At 30.6% G+C, this 20,334-nt stretch overlaps 1 protein-coding gene across 1 annotated transcript in view; it reads right to left on the bottom strand.

Annotated features, from left to right (window-relative positions):
- Positions 1–8,887: 8,887 nt before the first annotated feature.
- The window catches only part of LOC113273076, a 102,631-nt gene continuing 91,184 nt past the window's right edge, over positions 8,888–20,334 (bottom strand). Inside the window, exons 2-3 of the mRNA XM_026522844.1 lie at positions 14,552–15,031; positions 8,888–9,132 (exon numbers count right to left, since the gene is read on the bottom strand). Coding sequence (XP_026378629.1) covers positions 8,888–9,132; positions 14,552–15,031 — 725 coding nt within the window. The remainder of the gene's footprint in view (positions 9,133–14,551; positions 15,032–20,334) is intronic.

Genomic DNA, 20,334 nt, shown 5'->3' with positions numbered 1-20,334 from the left:
TCATCCTTCTTCTATTGTGAAATTTTACTTCCTTCATATTTTCTTGAAGCAACATACATAGAAATGCAATTTTTACTAGACGTAATGCCTTAGAACATATTATTTGGGATTACAATACATTTTTCAAACCTTTTATGTTAAAGATGAGTTTATCTAGTTTACAATTTAGTCTCAGATATCAATTTCACACATATAACGAAGTGTGTAGACTTTTTGAGTTAACATATATAAAATTCAACATTTTTATGAACACTTTCTTTTTGTGTTGGCTTTGTATTTCTATTTGATTCACGATAGAGAAATTTGTTAGGCTTTGGATTAGTTTTTCTTGGTCTTTCGTCCTTTTTCTATTGTGAAATTAGACTTCCTTCATATTTTCTTGAATCAACGTACATAAAAATGCAATTTTCACTAGACGTAATGCCTTAGAACATATTATTTGTGATTACAGTACATTTTTAAGACTATTTCAGATAGATTGATGAAGTGCGTGCTAAATTCATTAGAGATCCAGTTTATAGACAAGACTATTTCAAGGAAAAAAAAAAGAGCAACTAGATAGGATGTTAACTAAGAAGAAAGCTCAATCTCCTATTAAGCTTGTTCCGGGTGGTAATTATGCTTCAGATTATAATGAAGAGAATTGTGACCATGCTGAAACTTATGCTGATTATGAAGATGATTACAAAGAGACTTATGGTGACTATGATTTAACTCAAATTATTGCTGGTCTCATTCCCAAAAAGAAGAATTTTAGATTTGGAAATAAGGGGCGAAAACGTTTCTAATTTTAGACTTACAAAAACATTTTTCAAAATTTTTATGTTAAAGATGAGTTTATCTAGTTTACAATTTAGTTTCATTAATCAATTTCAGACTTATAACGAAGTGTGTAGATTTTTTTGAGTTAACTTATATAAAATTCAATATTTTTATGAACTCTTTCTTTTTGTGTTGGTTTTGTCTTTCTATTTGATTCAAGATAGATTAAATTTGGTAGGATTTGGATTAGTTCTGCTTGGTCTTTCGTCCTTCTTCTATAGTGAAAATTTGTCTTCCTTCATATATTCTTGAATCAACGTACATACAAAAGCTATTTTTACTAGACGTACTGCCTTAAAACATATTAATTGTGATTACAATACATTATTCAAACTTTTTCTGTTAAAGATGAGTTTATCTAGTTTATAATTTAGTCTCAGAAATCAATTTCCGACTTATAACGAAGTGTGTAGACTTTTTGAGTTAACGTATAAAAAATCAAACATTTTTGTGAACTCTTTATTTTTGTATTGGCTTTGTCTTTCAATTTGATTCAAATAAATGAAATTTGTTGGAATTTGGATTTATTCTGCTTGGGCTTTTATCCTTCTTCTATTGTGAAATTTGATTTCCTTCATATTTTCTTGAATCAACGTACATAGAAATGCAATTTTTACTAGACGTAATGCCTTAGAACATATTATTTGTGATTACAATACATTTTTCAAACTTTTTCTGTTAAAGATGAGTTTATCTAGTTTACAATTTAGTCTCAGAAATCAATTTCAGATGTATAACGAAGTGTGTAGACTTTTTTGAGTTAACGTATATAAAATTCGACATTTTTATGAACTCTTTCTTTTTGTGTTGGCATTTTCTTTCTATTTGATTCAAGATTGATGAAATTTGTTAGGATTTGGATTAGTTCTTCTTGGTCTTTCATCCTTCTTCTATTGTGAAATTTGACTTCTTTCATATTTTCTTGAACCAACGTACATAGAAATGCAAATTTTACTAGACGTATTGCCTTAGAACATATTAATTGTGATTACAATACATTTTTCAAACTTTTTCTGTTAAAGATGAGTTTATCTTGTTTACAATTTAGTCTCGGAAATCAACTTCTGACTTATAACAAAGTGTGTAGACTTTTTTGAGTTAACGTATAAAAAATTCAACATTTTTATGAACTATTTATTTTTGTATTGGCTTTGTCTTTCAATTTGATTCAAATAGATGAAATTTGTTACAATTTGGATTAGTTCTGGCTGGTCTTTCATCCTTCTTTTGTTGTGAAATTTGGCTTCCTTCATATTTCCTTAAATTAACGTACATAAAAATGCAATTTTTACTAGACGGAATTCCTTAGAACATATAATTTGTAATTAAAATACATTTTTCAAACTTTTTCTGTTAAAGAAGAGTTTATCTAGTTTAAAATTTAGTCTCAGAAATCAATTTCCGACTTATACCGAAGTTTGTAGCCTTTTTTTGAGTTAACGTATATAAAATTCAACATTTTTATGAACTCTTTCTTTTTGTGTTGGCTTTGACTTTCTATTCGATTCAAGATAGATGAAATTTGTTAGGATTTGGATTAGTTCTGCATGGTCATTCATCCTTCTTCTATTTTGAAATTTGACTTCCTTCATTTTTTCTTGAATCAACATACATAGAAATGCAATTTTTACTAGACGTAATGCCTTAGAACATATTATTTGTGATTACAATACATTTTTCAAACTTTTTCTGTTAAAGATGAGTTTATCTAGTTTACAATTTAGTTTCAGAAATCAATTTCAGACTTAGAACGAAGTGCGTAGACTTTTTTGAGTTAACGTATATAAAACTCAACATTTTTATGAACTCTTTCTTTTTGTGTTGGCTTTGTCTTTCTATTTGATTCAAGATAGATGAAATTTGTTAGAATTTAGATTATTTCTTCTTGGTCTTTCATCCCTCTTCTATTGTGAAATTTGACTTCCTGCATATTTTCTTGAATCAACGTAAATAGAAATGCAATTTTTACTAGACGTATTGCCTTAGAACATATTAATTGTAATTACAATATATTTTTTAAACTTTTTCTGTTAAAGATGAGTTTATCTAATTTACAATTTAGTCTTAGAAACCAATTTCCGACTTATAACGAAGTGTGTAGACTTTTTGAGTTAACGTATATAAAATTCAACATTTTTATGAATACTTTCTTTTTGTGTTGGCTTTGTCTTTATATTAGATTTAAGATAGATGAAATTTGTTAGGATTTGGATTAGTTCTGCTTGGTCTTTCGTCCTTCTTCTATAGTGAAATTTGACTTCCTTCATATATTCTTGAATCAACGTACATAGAAATGCAAATTTTACTATATTAAAAGAAGCTACCTATATCTATAGCCAACTCCTTTCAATTTACTTCTGCTGCTACCAACTCTATCCGATTTGCTCTTAGAAAAAATTTCATCCATAATATCCGTATCAAAAGCATAATTACCCAAGATATTTTCATCTTCATCCAGGAACAAGCTTAATAGTAGACAACTTACTAGGAGATTTTTTATTTGAATTCATTCTTTCCAGTTGCTCCCTCTTTTCTTTGAAATATTCTTGTCTAAAAGCTGGACTTCTAATGAACTGAGCACGGACATCTTCCAACTGAATAGTGCTGCCACCTCTAATTCCTCCTTAGACAAAATATTATTCTTATCAAAAACAGGATCAACCAACCCCACTTGAATTTCCATGTTAGTGTCACGGCTCGGAGATTCCTCAATAGACTTGTTGGGAGAAGATTCCAAACTTGAATCAGATTGCAAAGAACGCTTTGCTATAATATTAGCAGCCTGTTTGGCAACTTTCCTAGCTTTTTTCCTTGCTAAAATGTCAGCATCAACCTCACCCCAATTTTTAGAGCCCATACTAACATCTGAGTCACTAGATTCCAATTGTTCCTCCTCTTCCTCCTCCTCAATAATATCATTATCAAGGCCTAACTCAGATGCTAGGACATCAAATTTGTTTTTAACCACAACTTCAGTTTGCATCAACTCATCCACAAAAGGAGTATAATCATTCTCAAAAGGAGTAACAGAGAAATAAGTACCTTTACTAGGGGATTTCTTTCCTTTCACTTCATTCCATTCGTCTTTAGAGAAACTCTGTGCAGCCATGTCTTCCTGATTTTTACGTAAAGCTATATCTTTCTGAGCTGCAATAGTATTTTTATAATAAATAAACTTCATCTGAGCTTCACGCAACTCATCAGCAGATTTAGCAAGCTCCTTTTCCAACTGATTAGCTTCATCAATAACTTCAAGTGCATCTGCATGGCCTGCATGGATAGAATCTGTACGTGCATTATCTTCTTTAGCTTTTGGTTTGTTCACGGCTAGTATCCCATCTTTGCTCACAGATTTAGCCACGAAATTTTGTTTGTTCACGACTCTTGTCTGGGTTTCCGACTCAGACACGGACTGAACTTCAGAGTTTTGCTTCTTCTCGGACTGAATTTGAGTATTAGATGTCACTTGCGTAACTTTTGCATGGTCTGCATGAGCAGATTGTGTACGTGCAGCAAGCGCTTCCTTGGCTGCAATTGCGTTTTTCAACCTAAGATGAGCTTCACAAACCTCAGCTGAAGCACCAACCTTATTATCCTCCATATTATCCAGATTCAAATACTTCTCCTCTTCCTCATCAGTTTTAGCTGATTTTGCTTGCCAAACTTGGATTGTAGGTTTATGAACAATCTGTTTTTCCTTACCAGCAGTCTTCATGCTATTCTTCTTTTTGCATTCACCCTCAACATGCCCAATAATATTGCAAGATAAACAGAATTTAGGTGAACTTGGTATATCAACATATTGCCAAATTTTTTTACCTCCTGCGGTGATAGAGATGCGCTCAGGAATATGCTTTGCGAAGTCTATATCAACCAAAACAGCTGCGAAGTGACCATATTCCAGATTTAGGGTTCTTTGATCCACCATAATTGGTGTTCCAAGGATTTTCCCAATAGAAAGTAATGATCTCTCAGTCCATATCTCAATAGGGAGACCAAGAAAACGTACCCAAACAGCTGCATGGGACGTCCTTTGTTTATCAGGATTAAAACCTGGGTACCAATCAATCAACCTCAGAATTTGTTGATTGACAAACCACTTTTTCAGCACGTATCTTCTCCTTGTCCAATTCTGATGATAACATAATAACAAAGAATCCTTTGCTCATAGGTATAAACTTACACCTATTCTTAAGTTTCCATTGATTTTCAAGGATTTTTTGAACCTCCACAAACTTTAAACATGTAGCATCCATCCTAGCTATGAAGCTATGTTGAAATGGCTTACACCCTTCCTGATAATAATCATTAGGAATGACAAAGCTGGCTCACCCTCAACAAGAGTAGGGTTTGGTAACAAAGAAATATCAACTGAAGTTGGATTTAGGGTTTTACGTTCCCTAACTTTTTCAGCAAAAGAAACTGTTTTAGCATGGCTCTGATTTGAGCTACTAGGAATGTTAACTGAAGAATGAATCATCATGAATCAAAGAATTGATTCTGATAATCCAAATACGTAAAGTTTGAAACCCTAAACGTGAAAAAATTGGTTTTCCAAAATCGCCAAAAAGAGAAAAAAATGGACATTCTTTTTCCTCTTTTTAACGAATCTCCTCTTCTTCCTTAATGCCTTAGAACATATTACTTGTGATTATGTTTATGGGGGTAGGGAGTTTTGTGCTCCAAATTTGTAATTCTTGTAATTACGTTTTTTTGTTATAATAAACTTTGACTTAACAAAAAAAAAATTATTTGTGATTACGATACATTTTTCAAACTTTTTCAGTTAAAGATGAGTTTATCTAGTTCACAATTTAGTCTCAGAAATCAATTTCAGATGTATAACGAAGTGTGTATACTTTTTTGAGTTAACGTACATAAAATTCAACATTTTTATGAACTCTTTCTTTTTGTGTTGGCTTTGTCTTTCTATTTGATTCAAGATAGATGAAATTTGTTAGGATTTGGATTAGTTCTTCTTGGTCTTTCATCCTTCTTCTATTGTTAAATTTGACTTCCTTCATATTTTCTTGAATCAACGTACTGCCTTAGAACATATTAATTGTGATTACAATACATTTTTCAAAAACTTTATGTTAAAGATGAGTTTATCTAGTTTACAATTTAGTCTCAGAAATCAACTTCCGACTTATAACGAAGAGTATAGACTTTTTCGAGTTAACGTATACAAAATTCAACATTTTTATGAACTCTTTATTTTTGTATTGGCTTTGTCTTTCAATTTGATTCAAATAGATGAAATTTATGACAATTTGGATTAGTTCTTGCTGGTCTTTCATCCTTCTTCTATTGTGAAATTTGACTTCCTTCATATTTTCTTGAATCAACGTACATAGAAATGCAACTTTTACTAGAAGTAATGGCTTAAAACATATTAATTGTGATTACAATACATTTTTCAAACTTTTTCTGTTAAAGATGAGTTTATCTAGTTTACAATTTAGTCTCAGAAATCAATTTCAGATGTATAACGAAGTGTGTAGACTTTTTTGTTAACGTACATAAAATTCAACATTTTTATGAACTCTTTCTTTTTGTGTTGGATTTGTCTTTCTATTTGATTCAAGATAGATGAAATTTGTTAGGATTTGGATTAGTTCTTCTTGGTCTTTCATCCTTCTTCTATTGTGAAATTTGACTTCCTTCATATTTTCTTGAATCAACGTACATAAAAATGCAATTTTTACTAGACGTAATGCCTTAGAACATATTATTTGTGATTACAATACATTTTTCAAACTTTTTCTGTTAAAGATGAGTTTATCTAGTTTACAATTTAGTCTCAGAAATCAATTTCAGATGTATAACGAAGTGTGTAGACTTTTTTGAGTTAACGTATATAAAATTCGACATTTTTATGAACTCTTTCTTTTTGTGTTGGCATTTTCTTTCTATTTGATTCAAGATTGATGAAATTTGTTAGGATTTGGATTAGTTCTTCTTGGTCTTTCATCCTTCTTCTATTGTGAAATTTGACTTCTTTCATATTTTCTTGAACCAACGTACATAGAAATGCAAATTTTACTAGACGTATTGCCTTAGAACATATTAATTGTGATTACAATACATTTTTCAAACTTTTTCTGTTAAAGATGAGTTTATCTTGTTTACAATTTAGTCTCGGAAATCAACTTCTGACTTATAACAAAGTGTGTAGACTTTTTTGAGTTAACGTATAAAAAATTCAACATTTTTACGAACTATTTATTTTTGTATTGGCTTTGTCTTTCAATTTGATTCAAATAGATGAAATTTGTTACAATTTGGATTAGTTCTGGCTGGTCTTTCATCCTTCTTTTGTTGTGAAATTTGGCTTCCTTCATATTTCCTTAAATTAACGTACATAAAAATGCAATTTTTACTAGACGGAATTCCTTAGAACATATAATTTGTGATTAAAATACATTTTTCAAACTTTTTCTGTTAAAGAAGAGTTTATCTAGTTTAAAATTTAGTCTCAGAAATCAATTTCCGACTTATACCGAAGTTTGTAGACTTTTTTGAGTTAACGTATATAAAATTCAACATTTTTATGAACTCTTTCTTTTTGTGTTGGCTTTGACTTTCTATTCGATTCAAGATAGATGAAATTTGTTAGGATTTGGATTAGTTCTGCATGGTCATTCATCCTTCTTCTATTTTGAAATTTGACTTCCTTCATTTTTTCTTGAATCAACATACATAGAAATGCAATTTTTACTAGACGTAATGCCTTAGAACATATTATTTGTGATTACAATACATTTTTCAAACTTTTTCTGTTAAAGATGAGTTTATCTAGTTTACAATTTAGTTTCAGAAATCAATTTCAGACTTAGAACGAAGTGCGTAGACTTTTTTGAGTTAACGTATATAAAACTCAACATTTTTATGAACTCTTTCTTTTTGTGTTGGCTTTGTCTTTCTATTTGATTCAAGATAGATGAAATTTGTTAGAATTTAGATTAGTTCTTCTTGGTCTTTCATCCCTCTTCTATTGTGAAATTTGACTTCCTGCATATTTTCTTGAATCAACGTAAATAGAAATGCAATTTTTACTAGACGTATTGCCTTAGAACATATTAATTGTAATTACAATATATTTTTTAAACTTTTTCTGTTAAAGATGAGTTTATCTAATTTACAATTTAGTCTTAGAAACCAATTTCCGACTTATAACGAAGTGTGTAGACTTTTTGAGTTAACGTATATAAAATTCAACATTTTTATGAATACTTTCTTTTTGTGTTGGCTTTGTCTTTATATTAGATTTAAGATAGATGAAATTTGTTAGGATTTGGATTAGTTCTGCTTGGTCTTTCGTCCTTCTTCTATAGTGAAATTTGACTTCCTTCATATATTCTTGAATCAACGTACATAGAAATGCAAATTTTACTATATTAAAAGAAGCTACCTATATCTATAGCCAACTCCTTTCAATTTACTTCTGCTGCTACCAACTCTATACGATTTGCTCTTAGAAAAAATTTCATCCATAATATCCGTATCAAAAGCATAATTACCCAAGATATTTTCATCTTCATCCACATAAAACTCTCCGTCTTCATCCTCAGTGGCAAAGTTACCAGGAACAAGCTTAATAGGAGACAACTTACTAGGAGATTTTTTCTTTGAATTCATTCTTTCCATTTGCTCCCTCTTTTCTTTGAAATATTCTTGTCTAAAAGCTGGACTTCTAATGAACTGAGCACGCACATCTTCCAACTGAATATTTCTTTCCACCTCTAATTCTTCCTTAGACAAAATATTATTCTTATCAAAAACAGTATCAACCAACCCCGCTTGAATTTCCATGTTAGTGTCACGGCTCGGAGATTCCTCAATAAACTTGCTGGGAGAAGATTCCAAACTTGAATCAGATTGCAAAGAACGCTTTTCTATAATATTAGCAGCCTGTTTGGCAACTTTCCTATCTTTGGTTTGTTCACGGCATGTATCCCATCTTTGGTCACAGATTTAGCCACGAAATTTTGTTTGTTCACGACCCTTGTCTGGGTTTCCAACTCAGACACGGCTGAACTTCAGAGTTTTGCTTCTTCTCGGACTAAATTTGAGTATTAGATGTCACTTGCGTAACTTTTGCATGGTCTGCATGAGCAGATTGTGTACGTGCAGCAAGCGCTTCCTTGGCTGCAATTCCGTTTTGCAATCTAAGCTGAGCTTCACGAACCTCAGATTCAGAGCGATCAAGCTCCTCCTTCAACTGTGTATCATCAGCTGAAGCACCAACCGTATTATCCTCCATATTATCCAGATTCAAAGACTTCTCCTCTTCCTCATCAGTTTTAGCTGATTTTGCTTGCCAAACTTGGATTGTAGGTTTATGAACAATCTGTTTTTCCTTACCAGCAGTCTTCATGCTATTCTTCTTTTTGCATTCACCATCAACATGCCCAATAATATTGCAAGATAAACAGAATTTAGGTGAATTTGGTATATCAACATATTGCCAAATTTTTTTACCTCCTGCAGTGATAGAGATGCGCTCAGGAATATGCTTTGCGAAGTCTATATCTACCAAAACAGATGTGAAGTGACCATATTCTAGATTTAGGGTTCTTTGATCCACCACAATTGGTGTTCCAAGGATTTTCCCAATAGAAAGTAATGATCTCTCAGTCCATATCTCAATAGGGAGACCAAGAAAACGTACCCAAACAGCTGCATGGGACGTTCTTTGTTTATCAGGATTAAAACCTGGGTACCAATCAATCAACCTCAGAATTTGTTGATTGACAAACCACTTTTCAGCACGTATCTTCTCCTTGTCCAATTCTGATGATAACATAATAACAAAGAATCCTTTGCTCATAGGTATAAACTTACACCTATTCTTAAGTTTCCATTGATTTTCAAGGATTTTTTGAACCTCCACAAACTTTAAACATGTAGCATCCATCCTAGCTATGAAGCTATGTTGAAATGGCTTACACCCTTCCTGATAATAATCATTAGGAATGACAAAGCTGGCTCACCCTCAACAAGAGTAGGGTTTGGTAACAAAGAAATATCAACTGAAGTTGGATTTAGGGTTTTACGTTCCCTAACTTTTTCAGCAAAAGAAACTGTTTTAGCATGGCTCTGATTTGAGCTACTAGGAATGTTAACTGAAGAATGAATCATCATGAATCAAAGAATTGATTCTGATAATCCAAATACGTAAAGTTTGAAACCCTAAACGTGAAAAAATTGGTTTTCCAAAATCGCCAAAAAGAGAAAAAAATGGACATTCTTTTTCCTCTTTTTAACGAATCTCCTCTTCTTCCTTAATGCCTTAGAACATATTACTTGTGATTATGTTTATGGGGGTAGGGAGTTTTGTGCTCCAAATTTGTAATTCTTGTAATTACGTTTTTTTGTTATAATAAACTTTGACTTAACAAAAAAAAAATTATTTGTGATTACGATACATTTTTCAAACTTTTTCAGTTAAAGATGAGTTTATCTAGTTCACAATTTAGTCTCAGAAATCAATTTCAGATGTATAACGAAGTGTGTATACTTTTTTGAGTTAACGTACATAAAATTCAACATTTTTATGAACTCTTTCTTTTTGTGTTGGCTTTGTCTTTCTATTTGATTCAAGATAGATGAAATTTGTTAGGATTTGGATTAGTTCTTCTTGGTCTTTCATCCTTCTTCCATTGTGAAATTTGACTCTTTCATATTTTCTTGAATCAACGTACATAGAAATGCAATTTTTACTAGACATAATGCCTTAGAACATATTATTTGTGATTACAATATATTTTTCAAACATTTTCTGTTAAAGATGAGTTTATCTAGTTTACAATTTAGTCTCAGAAATTAATTTCATATGTATAACGAAGTGTGTAGACTTTTTTGAGTTAACGTATAAAAAATCTAACATTTTTATGAACTCTTTATTTTTGTATTGGCTTTGTCTTTAAATTTAATTCAAATAGATGAAATTTGTTGGAATTTGGATTAGTTCTGCCTGGGCTTTTATCCTTCTTCTATTGTGAAATTTGACTTCCTTCATATTTTCTTGAATCAACGTACATAGAAATGCAATTTTTATTAGACGTAATGCCTTAGAACATATTATTTGTGATTACAATACATTTTTCAAACTTTTTATGTTAAAGATGAGTTTATCTAGTTTACAATTTAGTCTCAGATATCAATTTCAGACGGTATAACAAAGTGTGTAGACTTTTTGAGTTAACATATATAAAATTCAACATTTTTATGAACACTTTCTTTTTGTGTTGGCTTTGTCTTTCTATTTGCTTCAAGATAGAGAAATTTGTTAGGATTTGGATTTGTTCTGCTTGGTCTCTCGTCCTTCTTTTATTGTGAAATTTGACTTCCTTCATATTTTCTTGAATCAACGTACATAGAAATGCAATTTTTACTAGACGTAATGCCTTAGAACATATTATTTGTGATTATGTTTATGGGGGTAGGGAGTTTTGTGCTTCAAATTTGTAATTCTTGTAATTACGTTTTTTGTTATAATAAACGTTGGACTTAACAAAAAAAAAATATTATTTGTGATTACGATACATTTTTCAAACTTCTTCTGTTAAAGATGAGTTTATGTAGTTTACAATTTAGTCTCAGAAATCAATTTCAGATGTAGAACGAAGTGTGTAGACTTTTTTGAGTTAACGTACATAAAATTCAACATTTTTATGAACTCTTTATTTTTGTGTTGGCTTTGTCTTTCTATTTGATTCGAGATAGATGAAATTTGTTAGGATTTAGATTAGTTCTGCTTGGTCTTTCGTCCTTCTTCTATTGTGAAATTTGACTTCCTTCATATTTTCTTGAATCAACGTACATAGAAATGCAACTTTTACTAGACGTAATGCCTAAGAACATATTATTTGTGATTACAATACATTTTTCAAACTTTTTCTGTTAAAGATGAGTTTATCTAGTTTACAATTTAGTCTCAGAAATCAATTTCAGATGTATAACGAAGTGTGTAGACTTTTTTGAGTTAACGTATAAAAATCTAACATTTTTATGAACTCTTTATTTTTGTATTGGCTTTGTCTTTCAATTTAATTCAAATAGATGAAATTTGTTGGACTTTGGATTAGTTCTGCCTGGGCTTTTATCTTTCTTCTATTGTGAAATTTGACTTCCTTCATATTTTCTTGAATCAACGTACATAGAAATGGAATTTTTACTAGACGTAATGCCTTAGAACATATTATTTGTGATTACAATACATTTTTCAAACTTTTTCTGTTAAAGATGAGTTTATCTAGTTTACAATTTAGTCTCAGAAATCAATTTCAGATGTATAACGAAGTGTGTAGACTTTTTTGAGTTAACGTATATAAAATTCGACATTTTTATGAACTCTTTCTTTTTGTGTTGGCATTTTCTTTCTATTTGATTCAAGATTGATGAAATTTGTTAGGATTTGGATTAGTTCTTCTTGGTCTTTCATCCTTCTTCTATTGTGAAATTTGACTTCTTTCATATTTTCTTGAACCAACGTACATAGAAATGCAAATTTTACTAGACGTATTGCCTTAGAACATATTAATTGTGATTACAATACATTTTTCAAACTTTTTCTGTTAAAGATGAGTTTATCTTGTTTACAATTTAGTCTCGGAAATCAACTTCTGACTTATAACAAAGTGTGTAGACTTTTTTGAGTTAACGTATAAAAAATTCAACATTTTTACGAACTATTTATTTTTGTATTGGCTTTGTCTTTCAATTTGATTCAAATAGATGAAATTTGTTACAATTTGGATTAGTTCTGGCTGGTCTTTCATCCTTCTTTTGTTGTGAAATTTGGCTTCCTTCATATTTCCTTAAATTAACGTACATAAAAATGCAATTTTTACTAGACGGAATTCCTTAGAACATATAATTTGTGATTAAAATACATTTTTCAAACTTTTTCTGTTAAAGAAGAGTTTATCTAGTTTAAAATTTAGTCTCAGAAATCAATTTCCGACTTATACCGAAGTTTGTAGACTTTTTTGAGTTAACGTATATAAAATTCAACATTTTTATGAACTCTTTCTTTTTGTGTTGGCTTTGACTTTCTATTCGATTCAAGATAGATGAAATTTGTTAGGATTTGGATTAGTTCTGCATGGTCATTCATCCTTCTTCTATTTTGAAATTTGACTTCCTTCATTTTTTCTTGAATCAACATACATAGAAATGCAATTTTTACTAGACGTAATGCCTTAGAACATATTATTTGTGATTACAATACATTTTTCAAACTTTTTCTGTTAAAGATGAGTTTATCTAGTTTACAATTTAGTTTCAGAAATCAATTTCAGACTTAGAACGAAGTGCGTAGACTTTTTTGAGTTAACGTATATAAAACTCAACATTTTTATGAACTCTTTCTTTTTGTGTTGGCTTTGTCTTTCTATTTGATTCAAGATAGATGAAATTTGTTAGAATTTAGATTATTTCTTCTTGGTCTTTCATCCCTCTTCTATTGTGAAATTTGACTTCCTGCATATTTTCTTGAATCAACGTAAATAGAAATGCAATTTTTACTAGACGTATTGCCTTAGAACATATTAATTGTAATTACAATATATTTTTTAAACTTTTTCTGTTAAAGATGAGTTTATCTAATTTACAATTTAGTCTTAGAAACCAATTTCCGACTTATAACGAAGTGTGTAGACTTTTGAGTTAACGTATATAAAATTCAACATTTTTATGAATACTTTCTTTTTGTGTTGGCTTTGTCTTTCTATTAGATTTAAGATAGATGAAATTTGTTAGGATTTGGATTAGTTCTGCTTGGTCTTTCGTCCTTCTTCTATAGTGAAATTTGACTTCCTTCATATATTCTTGAATCAACGTACATAGAAATGCAAATTTTACTATATTAAAAGAAGCTACCTATATCTATAGCCAACTCCTTTCAATTTACTTCTGCTGCTACCAACTCTATCCGATTTGCTCTTAGAAAAAATTTCATCCATAATATCCGTATCAAAAGCATAATTACCCAAGATATTTTCATCTTCATCCAGGAACAAGCTTAATAGTAGACAACTTACTAGGAGATTTTTTATTTGAATTCATTCTTTCCAGTTGCTCCCTCTTTTCTTTGAAATATTCTTGTCTAAAAGCTGGACTTCTAATGAACTGAGCACGGACATCTTCCAACTGAATAGTGCTGCCACCTCTAATTCCTCCTTAGACAAAATATTATTCTTATCAAAAACAGGATCAACCAACCCCACTTGAATTTCCATGTTAGTGTCACGGCTCGGAGATTCCTCAATAGACTTGTTGGGAGAAGATTCCAAACTTGAATCAGATTGCAAAGAACGCTTTGCTATAATATTAGCAGCCTGTTTGGCAACTTTCCTAGCTTTTTTCCTTGCTAAAATGTCAGCATCAACCTCACCCCAATTTTTAGAGCCCATACTAACATCTGAGTCACTAGATTCCAATTGTTCCTCCTCTTCCTCCTCCTCAATAATATCATTATCAAGGCCTAACTCAGATGCTAGGACATCAAATTTGTTTTTAACCACAACTTCAGTTTGCATCAACTCATCCACAAAAGGAGTATAATCATTCTCAAAAGGAGTAACAGAGAAATAAGTACCTTTACTAGGGGATTTCTTTCCTTTCACTTCATTCCATTCGTCTTTAGAAAAACTCTGTGCAGCCATGTCTTCCTGATTTTTACGTAAAGCTATATCTTTCTGAGCTGCAATAGTATTTTTACAATAAATAAACTTCATCTGAGCTTCACGCAACTCATCAGCAGATTTAGCAAGCTCCTTTTCCAACTGATTAGCTTCATCAATAACTTCAAGTGCATCTGCATGGCCTGCATGGATAGAATCTGTACGTGCATTATCTTCTTTAGCTTTTGGTTTGTTCACGGCTAGTATCCCATCTTTGCTCACAGATTTAGCCACGAAATTTTGTTTGTTCACGACTCTTGTCTGGGTTTCCGACTCAGACACGGACTGAACTTCAGAGTTTTGCTTCTTCTCGGACTGAATTTGAGTATTAGATGTCACTTGCGTAACTTTTGCATGGTCTGCATGAGCAGATTGTGTACGTGCAGCAAGCGCTTCCTTGGCTGCAATTGCGTTTTTCAACCTAAGATGAGCTTCACAAACCTCAGCTGAAGCACCAACCTTATTATCCTCCATATTATCCAGATTCAAATACTTCTCCTCTTCCTCATCAGTTTTAGCTGATTTTGCTTGCCAAACTTGGATTGTAGGTTTATGAACAATCTGTTTTTCCTTACCAGCAGTCTTCATGCTATTCTTCTTTTTGCATTCACCCTCAACATGCCCAATAATATTGCAAGATAAACAGAATTTAGGTGAACTTGGTATATCAACATATTGCCAAATTTTTTTACCTCCTGCGGTGATAGAGATGCGCTCAGGAATATGCTTTGCGAAGTCTATATCAACCAAAACAGCTGCGAAGTGACCATATTCCAGATTTAGGGTTCTTTGATCCACCATAATTGGTGTTCCAAGGATTTTCCCAATAGAAAGTAATGATCTCTCAGTCCATATCTCAATAGGGAGACCAAGAAAACGTACCCAAACAGCTGCATGGGACGTCCTTTGTTTATCAGGATTAAAACCTGGGTACCAATCAATCAACCTCAGAATTTGTTGATTGACAAACCACTTTTTCAGCACGTATCTTCTCCTTGTCCAATTCTGATGATAACATAATAACAAAGAATCCTTTGCTCATAGGTATAAACTTACACCTATTCTTAAGTTTCCATTGATTTTCAAGGATTTTTTGAACCTCCACAAACTTTAAACATGTAGCATCCATCCTAGCTATGAAGCTATGTTGAAATGGCTTACACCCTTCCTGATAATAATCATTAGGAATGACAAAGCTGGCTCACCCTCAACAAGAGTAGGGTTTGGTAACAAAGAAATATCAACTGAAGTTGGATTTAGGGTTTTACGTTCCCTAACTTTTTCAGCAAAAGAAACTGTTTTAGCATGGCTCTGATTTGAGCTACTAGGAATGTTAACTGAAGAATGAATCATCATGAATCAAAGAATTGATTCTGATAATCCAAATACGTAAAGTTTGAAACCCTAAACGTGAAAAAATTGGTTTTCCAAAATCGCCAAAAAGAGAAAAAAATGGACATTCTTTTTCCTCTTTTTAACGAATCTCCTCTTCTTCCTTAATGCCTTAGAACATATTACTTGTGATTATGTTTATGGGGGTAGGGAGTTTTGTGCTCCAAATTTGTAATTCTTGTAATTACGTTTTTTTGTTATAATAAACTTTGACTTAACAAAAAAAAAATTATTTGTGATTACGATACATTTTTCAAACTTTTTCAGTTAAAGATGAGTTTATCTAGTTCACAATTTAGTCTCAGAAATCAATTTCAGATGTATAACGAAGTGTGTATACTTTTTTGAGTTAACGTACATAAAATTCAACATTTTTATGAACTCTTTCTTTTTGTGTTGGCTTTGTCTTTCTATTTGATTCAAGATAGATGAAATTTGTTAGGATTTGGATTAGTTCTTCTTGGTCTTTCATCCTTCTTCTATTGTTAAATTTGACTTCCTTCATATTTTCTTGAATCAACGTACTGCCTTAGAACATATTAATTGTGATTACAATACATTTTTCAAAAACTTTATGTTAAAGATGAGTTTATCTAGTTTACAATTTAGTCTCAGAAATCAACTTCCGACTTATAACGAAGAGTATAGACTTTTTCGAGTTAACGTATACAAAATTCAACATTTTTATGAACTCTTTATTTTTGTATTGGCTTTGTCTTTCAATTTGATTCAAATAGATGAAATTTATGACAATTTGGATTAGTTCTTGCTGGTCTTTCATCCTTCTTCTATTGTGAAATTTGACTTCCTTCATATTTTCTTGAATCAACGTACATAGAAATGCAACTTTTACTAGAAGTAATGGCTTAAAACATATTAATTGTGATTACAATACATTTTTCAAACTTTTTCTGTTAAAGATGAGTTTATCTAGTTTACAATTTAGTCTCAGAAATCAATTTCAGATGTATAACGAAGTGTGTAGACTTTTTTGTTAACGTACATAAAATTCAACATTTTTATGAACTCTTTCTTTTTGTGTTGGATTTGTCTTTCTATTTGATTCAAGATAGATGAAATTTGTTAGGATTTGGATTAGTTCTTCTTGGTCTTTCATCCTTCTTCTATTGTGAAATTTGACTTCCTTCATATTTTCTTGAATCAACGTACATAAAAATGCAATTTTTACTAGACGTAATGCCTAAGAACATATTATTTGTGATTACAATACATTTTTCAAACTTTTTCTGTTAAAGATGAGTTTATCTAGTTTACAATTTAGTCTCAGAAATCAATTTCAGATGTATAACGAAGTGTGTAGACTTTTTTGAGTTAACGTATAAAAATCTAACATTTTTATGAACTCTTTATTTTTGTATTGGCTTTGTCTTTCAATTTAATTCAAATAGATGAAATTTGTTGGACTTTGGATTAGTTCTGCCTGGGCTTTTATCTTTCTTCTATTGTGAAATTTGACTTCCTTCATATTTTCTTGAATCAACGTACATAGAAATGGAATTTTTACTAGACGTAATGCCTTAGAACATATTATTTGTGATTACAATACATTTTTCAAACTTTTTCTGTTAAAGATGAGTTTATCTAGTTTACAATTTAGTCTCAGATATCAATTTCAGACGTATAACGAAGTGTGTAGACTTATTGAGTTAACATATATAAAATTCAACATTTTTATGAGCACTTTCTTTTTGTGTTGGCTTTGTCTTTCTATTTGATTCAAGATATAGAAATTTGTTAGGATTTGGATTAGTTCTGCTATGTCTCTCGTCCTTCTTCTATTGTGAAATTTGACTTCCTTCATATTTTCTTCAATTAACGTACAAAGAAATGCAATTTTTACTAGACGTAATGTCTTAGAACATATTATTTGTGATTACAATACATTTCTCAAACTTTTTCTGTTAAAATGAGTTTATCTAGTTTACAATTTAGTCTCAGAAATCAATTTCAGATGTATAACGAAGTGTGTATACTTTTTTGAGTTAACGAATAAAAAATCCAACATTTTTATGAACTCTTTATTTTTGTATTGGCTTTGTCTTTCAATTTAATTCAAATAGATGAAATTTGTTGGACTTTGGCTTAGTTCTGCCTGCGCTTTTATCTTTCTTTTATTGTGAAATTTGACTTCCTTCATATTTTCTTGAATCAACGTACATAGAAATGCAATTTTTACTAGACGTAATGCCTTAGAACATATTATTTGTAATTACAATACATTTTTCAAACTTTTTCTGTTAAAGATGAGTTTATCTAGTTTACAATTTAGTCTCAGATATCAATTTCAGACGTATAACAAAGTGTGTAGACTTTTTGAGTTAACATATATAAAATTCAACATTTTTATGAACACTTTATTTTTATGTTGGCTTTGTCTTTCTATTTGATTCAAGATAGAGAAATTTTTTAGGATTTGGATTAGTTCTGCTATGTCTCTCGTACTTCTTCTATTGTGAAATTTGACTTCCTTCATATTTTCTTCAATCAACGTACATAGAAATGCAATTTTTACTAGACGTAATGCCTTAGAACATATTATTTGTGATTACAATACATTTTTCAAACTTTTCTGTTAAAGATGAGTTTATCTAGTTTACAATTTAGTCTCAGAAATCAATTTCAGATGTATAACGAAGTGTATAGACTTTTTTGAGTTAACGCACATAAAATTCAACATTTTTATGAACTCTTTCTTTTTGTGTTTGCTTTGTCTTTTTATTTAATTCAAGATAGGTGAAATTTGTTAGGATTTGGTTAGTTCTTCTTGGTCTTTCATCCTTCTTCTATTGTGAAATTTGACTTCCTTCATATTTTCTTGAATCAACGTACATAGAAATGCAATTTTTACTAGTCGTAATGCCCTAGAACATTTTATTTGTGATTACAGTACATTTTTCAAACTTTTCTGTTAAAGATGAGTTTATCTAGTTTACAATTTAGTCTCAGATATCAATTTCAGACGTATAACGAAGTGTGTAGACTTTTTGAGTTAACATATATAAAATTCAAAATTTTTATGAACACTCTCTTTTTGTGTTGGCTTTGTCTTTCTATTTGATTCAAGATAGAGAAATTTGTTAGGATTTGGATTAGTTCTGCTTGGTCTTTCGTCCTTCTTCTATTGTGAAATTTGACTTCCTTCATATTTTCTTGAATCAACGTACATAGAAATGCAATTTTTACTAGACGTAACGCCTTAGAGCATATTATTTGTGATTACGATATATTTTTCAAACTTTTTCTATTAAAGATGAGTTTATCTAGTTTACAATTTAGTATCAGATGTATAACGAAGTGTGTAGACTTTTTGGAGTAAACGTATATAAAATTCAACATTTTTATGAACTCTTTCATTTTGTGTTGGCATTGTCTTTCTATTTGATTCTAGATAGATAAAACTTGTTAGGATTTGGATTAGTTCTTCTTGGTCTTTCATCCTTCTTCTATTGTGAAATTTGACTTCCTTCATATTTTCTTGAATCAACGTACATAGAAATGCAATTTTTACTAGACGTAATACCTTAGAACGTATTACTTGTGATTACAATACATTTTTCAAACTTTTTCTGTTAAAGATGAGTTTATCTAGTTTACAATTTAGTCTCAGATATCAATTTCAGAAGTATAACGAAGTGTGTAGACCTTTTGAGTTAACATATATAAAATTCAACATTTTTATGAACACTCTCTTTTTGTGTTGGATTTGTCTTTGTATTTGATTAAAGATAGAGAAATTGTTAGGATTTGGATTAGTTCTGCTTGGTCTTTCGTCCTTCTTCTATTATGAAATTTGACTTCCTTCATATTTTCTTGAATCAACGTACATAGAAATGCAATTTTTACTAGACGTAATGTCTTAGAACATATTATTTGTGATTACAATACATTTTTCAAACTTTTTCTGTTAAAGATGAGTTTATCTAGTTTGCAATTTAGTCTCAGAAATCAATTTCAGATGTATAACGAAGTGTGTAGACTTTTTTGAGTTAACGTATAAAAAATCTAACATTTTTATGAACTCTTTATTTTTGTATTGGCTTTGTCTTTCAATTTAATTCAAGTAGATGAAATTTGTTGGAATTTGGATTAGTTCTGCCTGGGATTTTATCCTTCTTCTAGAAATTTGACTTCCTTCATATTTTCTTGAATCAACGTACACAGAAATGCAATTTTTACTAGACGTAATGCCTTAGAACATATTATTTGTGATTACAATACATTTTTCAAACTTTTTCAGTTAAAGATGAGTTTATCTAGTTTACAATTTAGTCTCAGAAATCAATTTCAGATGTATAACGAAGTCCATAGACTTTTTTGAGTTAACGTACATAAAATTCAACATTTTTATGAACTCTTTCTTTTTGTGCTGGCTTTGTCTTTCTATTTGATTCAAGATAGATGAAATTTG

This window comes from Papaver somniferum, chromosome 4 (genome assembly GCF_003573695.1).
Source record: "Papaver somniferum cultivar HN1 chromosome 4, ASM357369v1, whole genome shotgun sequence".
Lineage (NCBI taxonomy): Eukaryota > Viridiplantae > Streptophyta > Magnoliopsida > Ranunculales > Papaveraceae > Papaver > Papaver somniferum.
The sequence above is the reverse complement of the archived record's forward strand: the minus strand, read 5'-3'. Positions and strand labels throughout refer to the sequence as shown.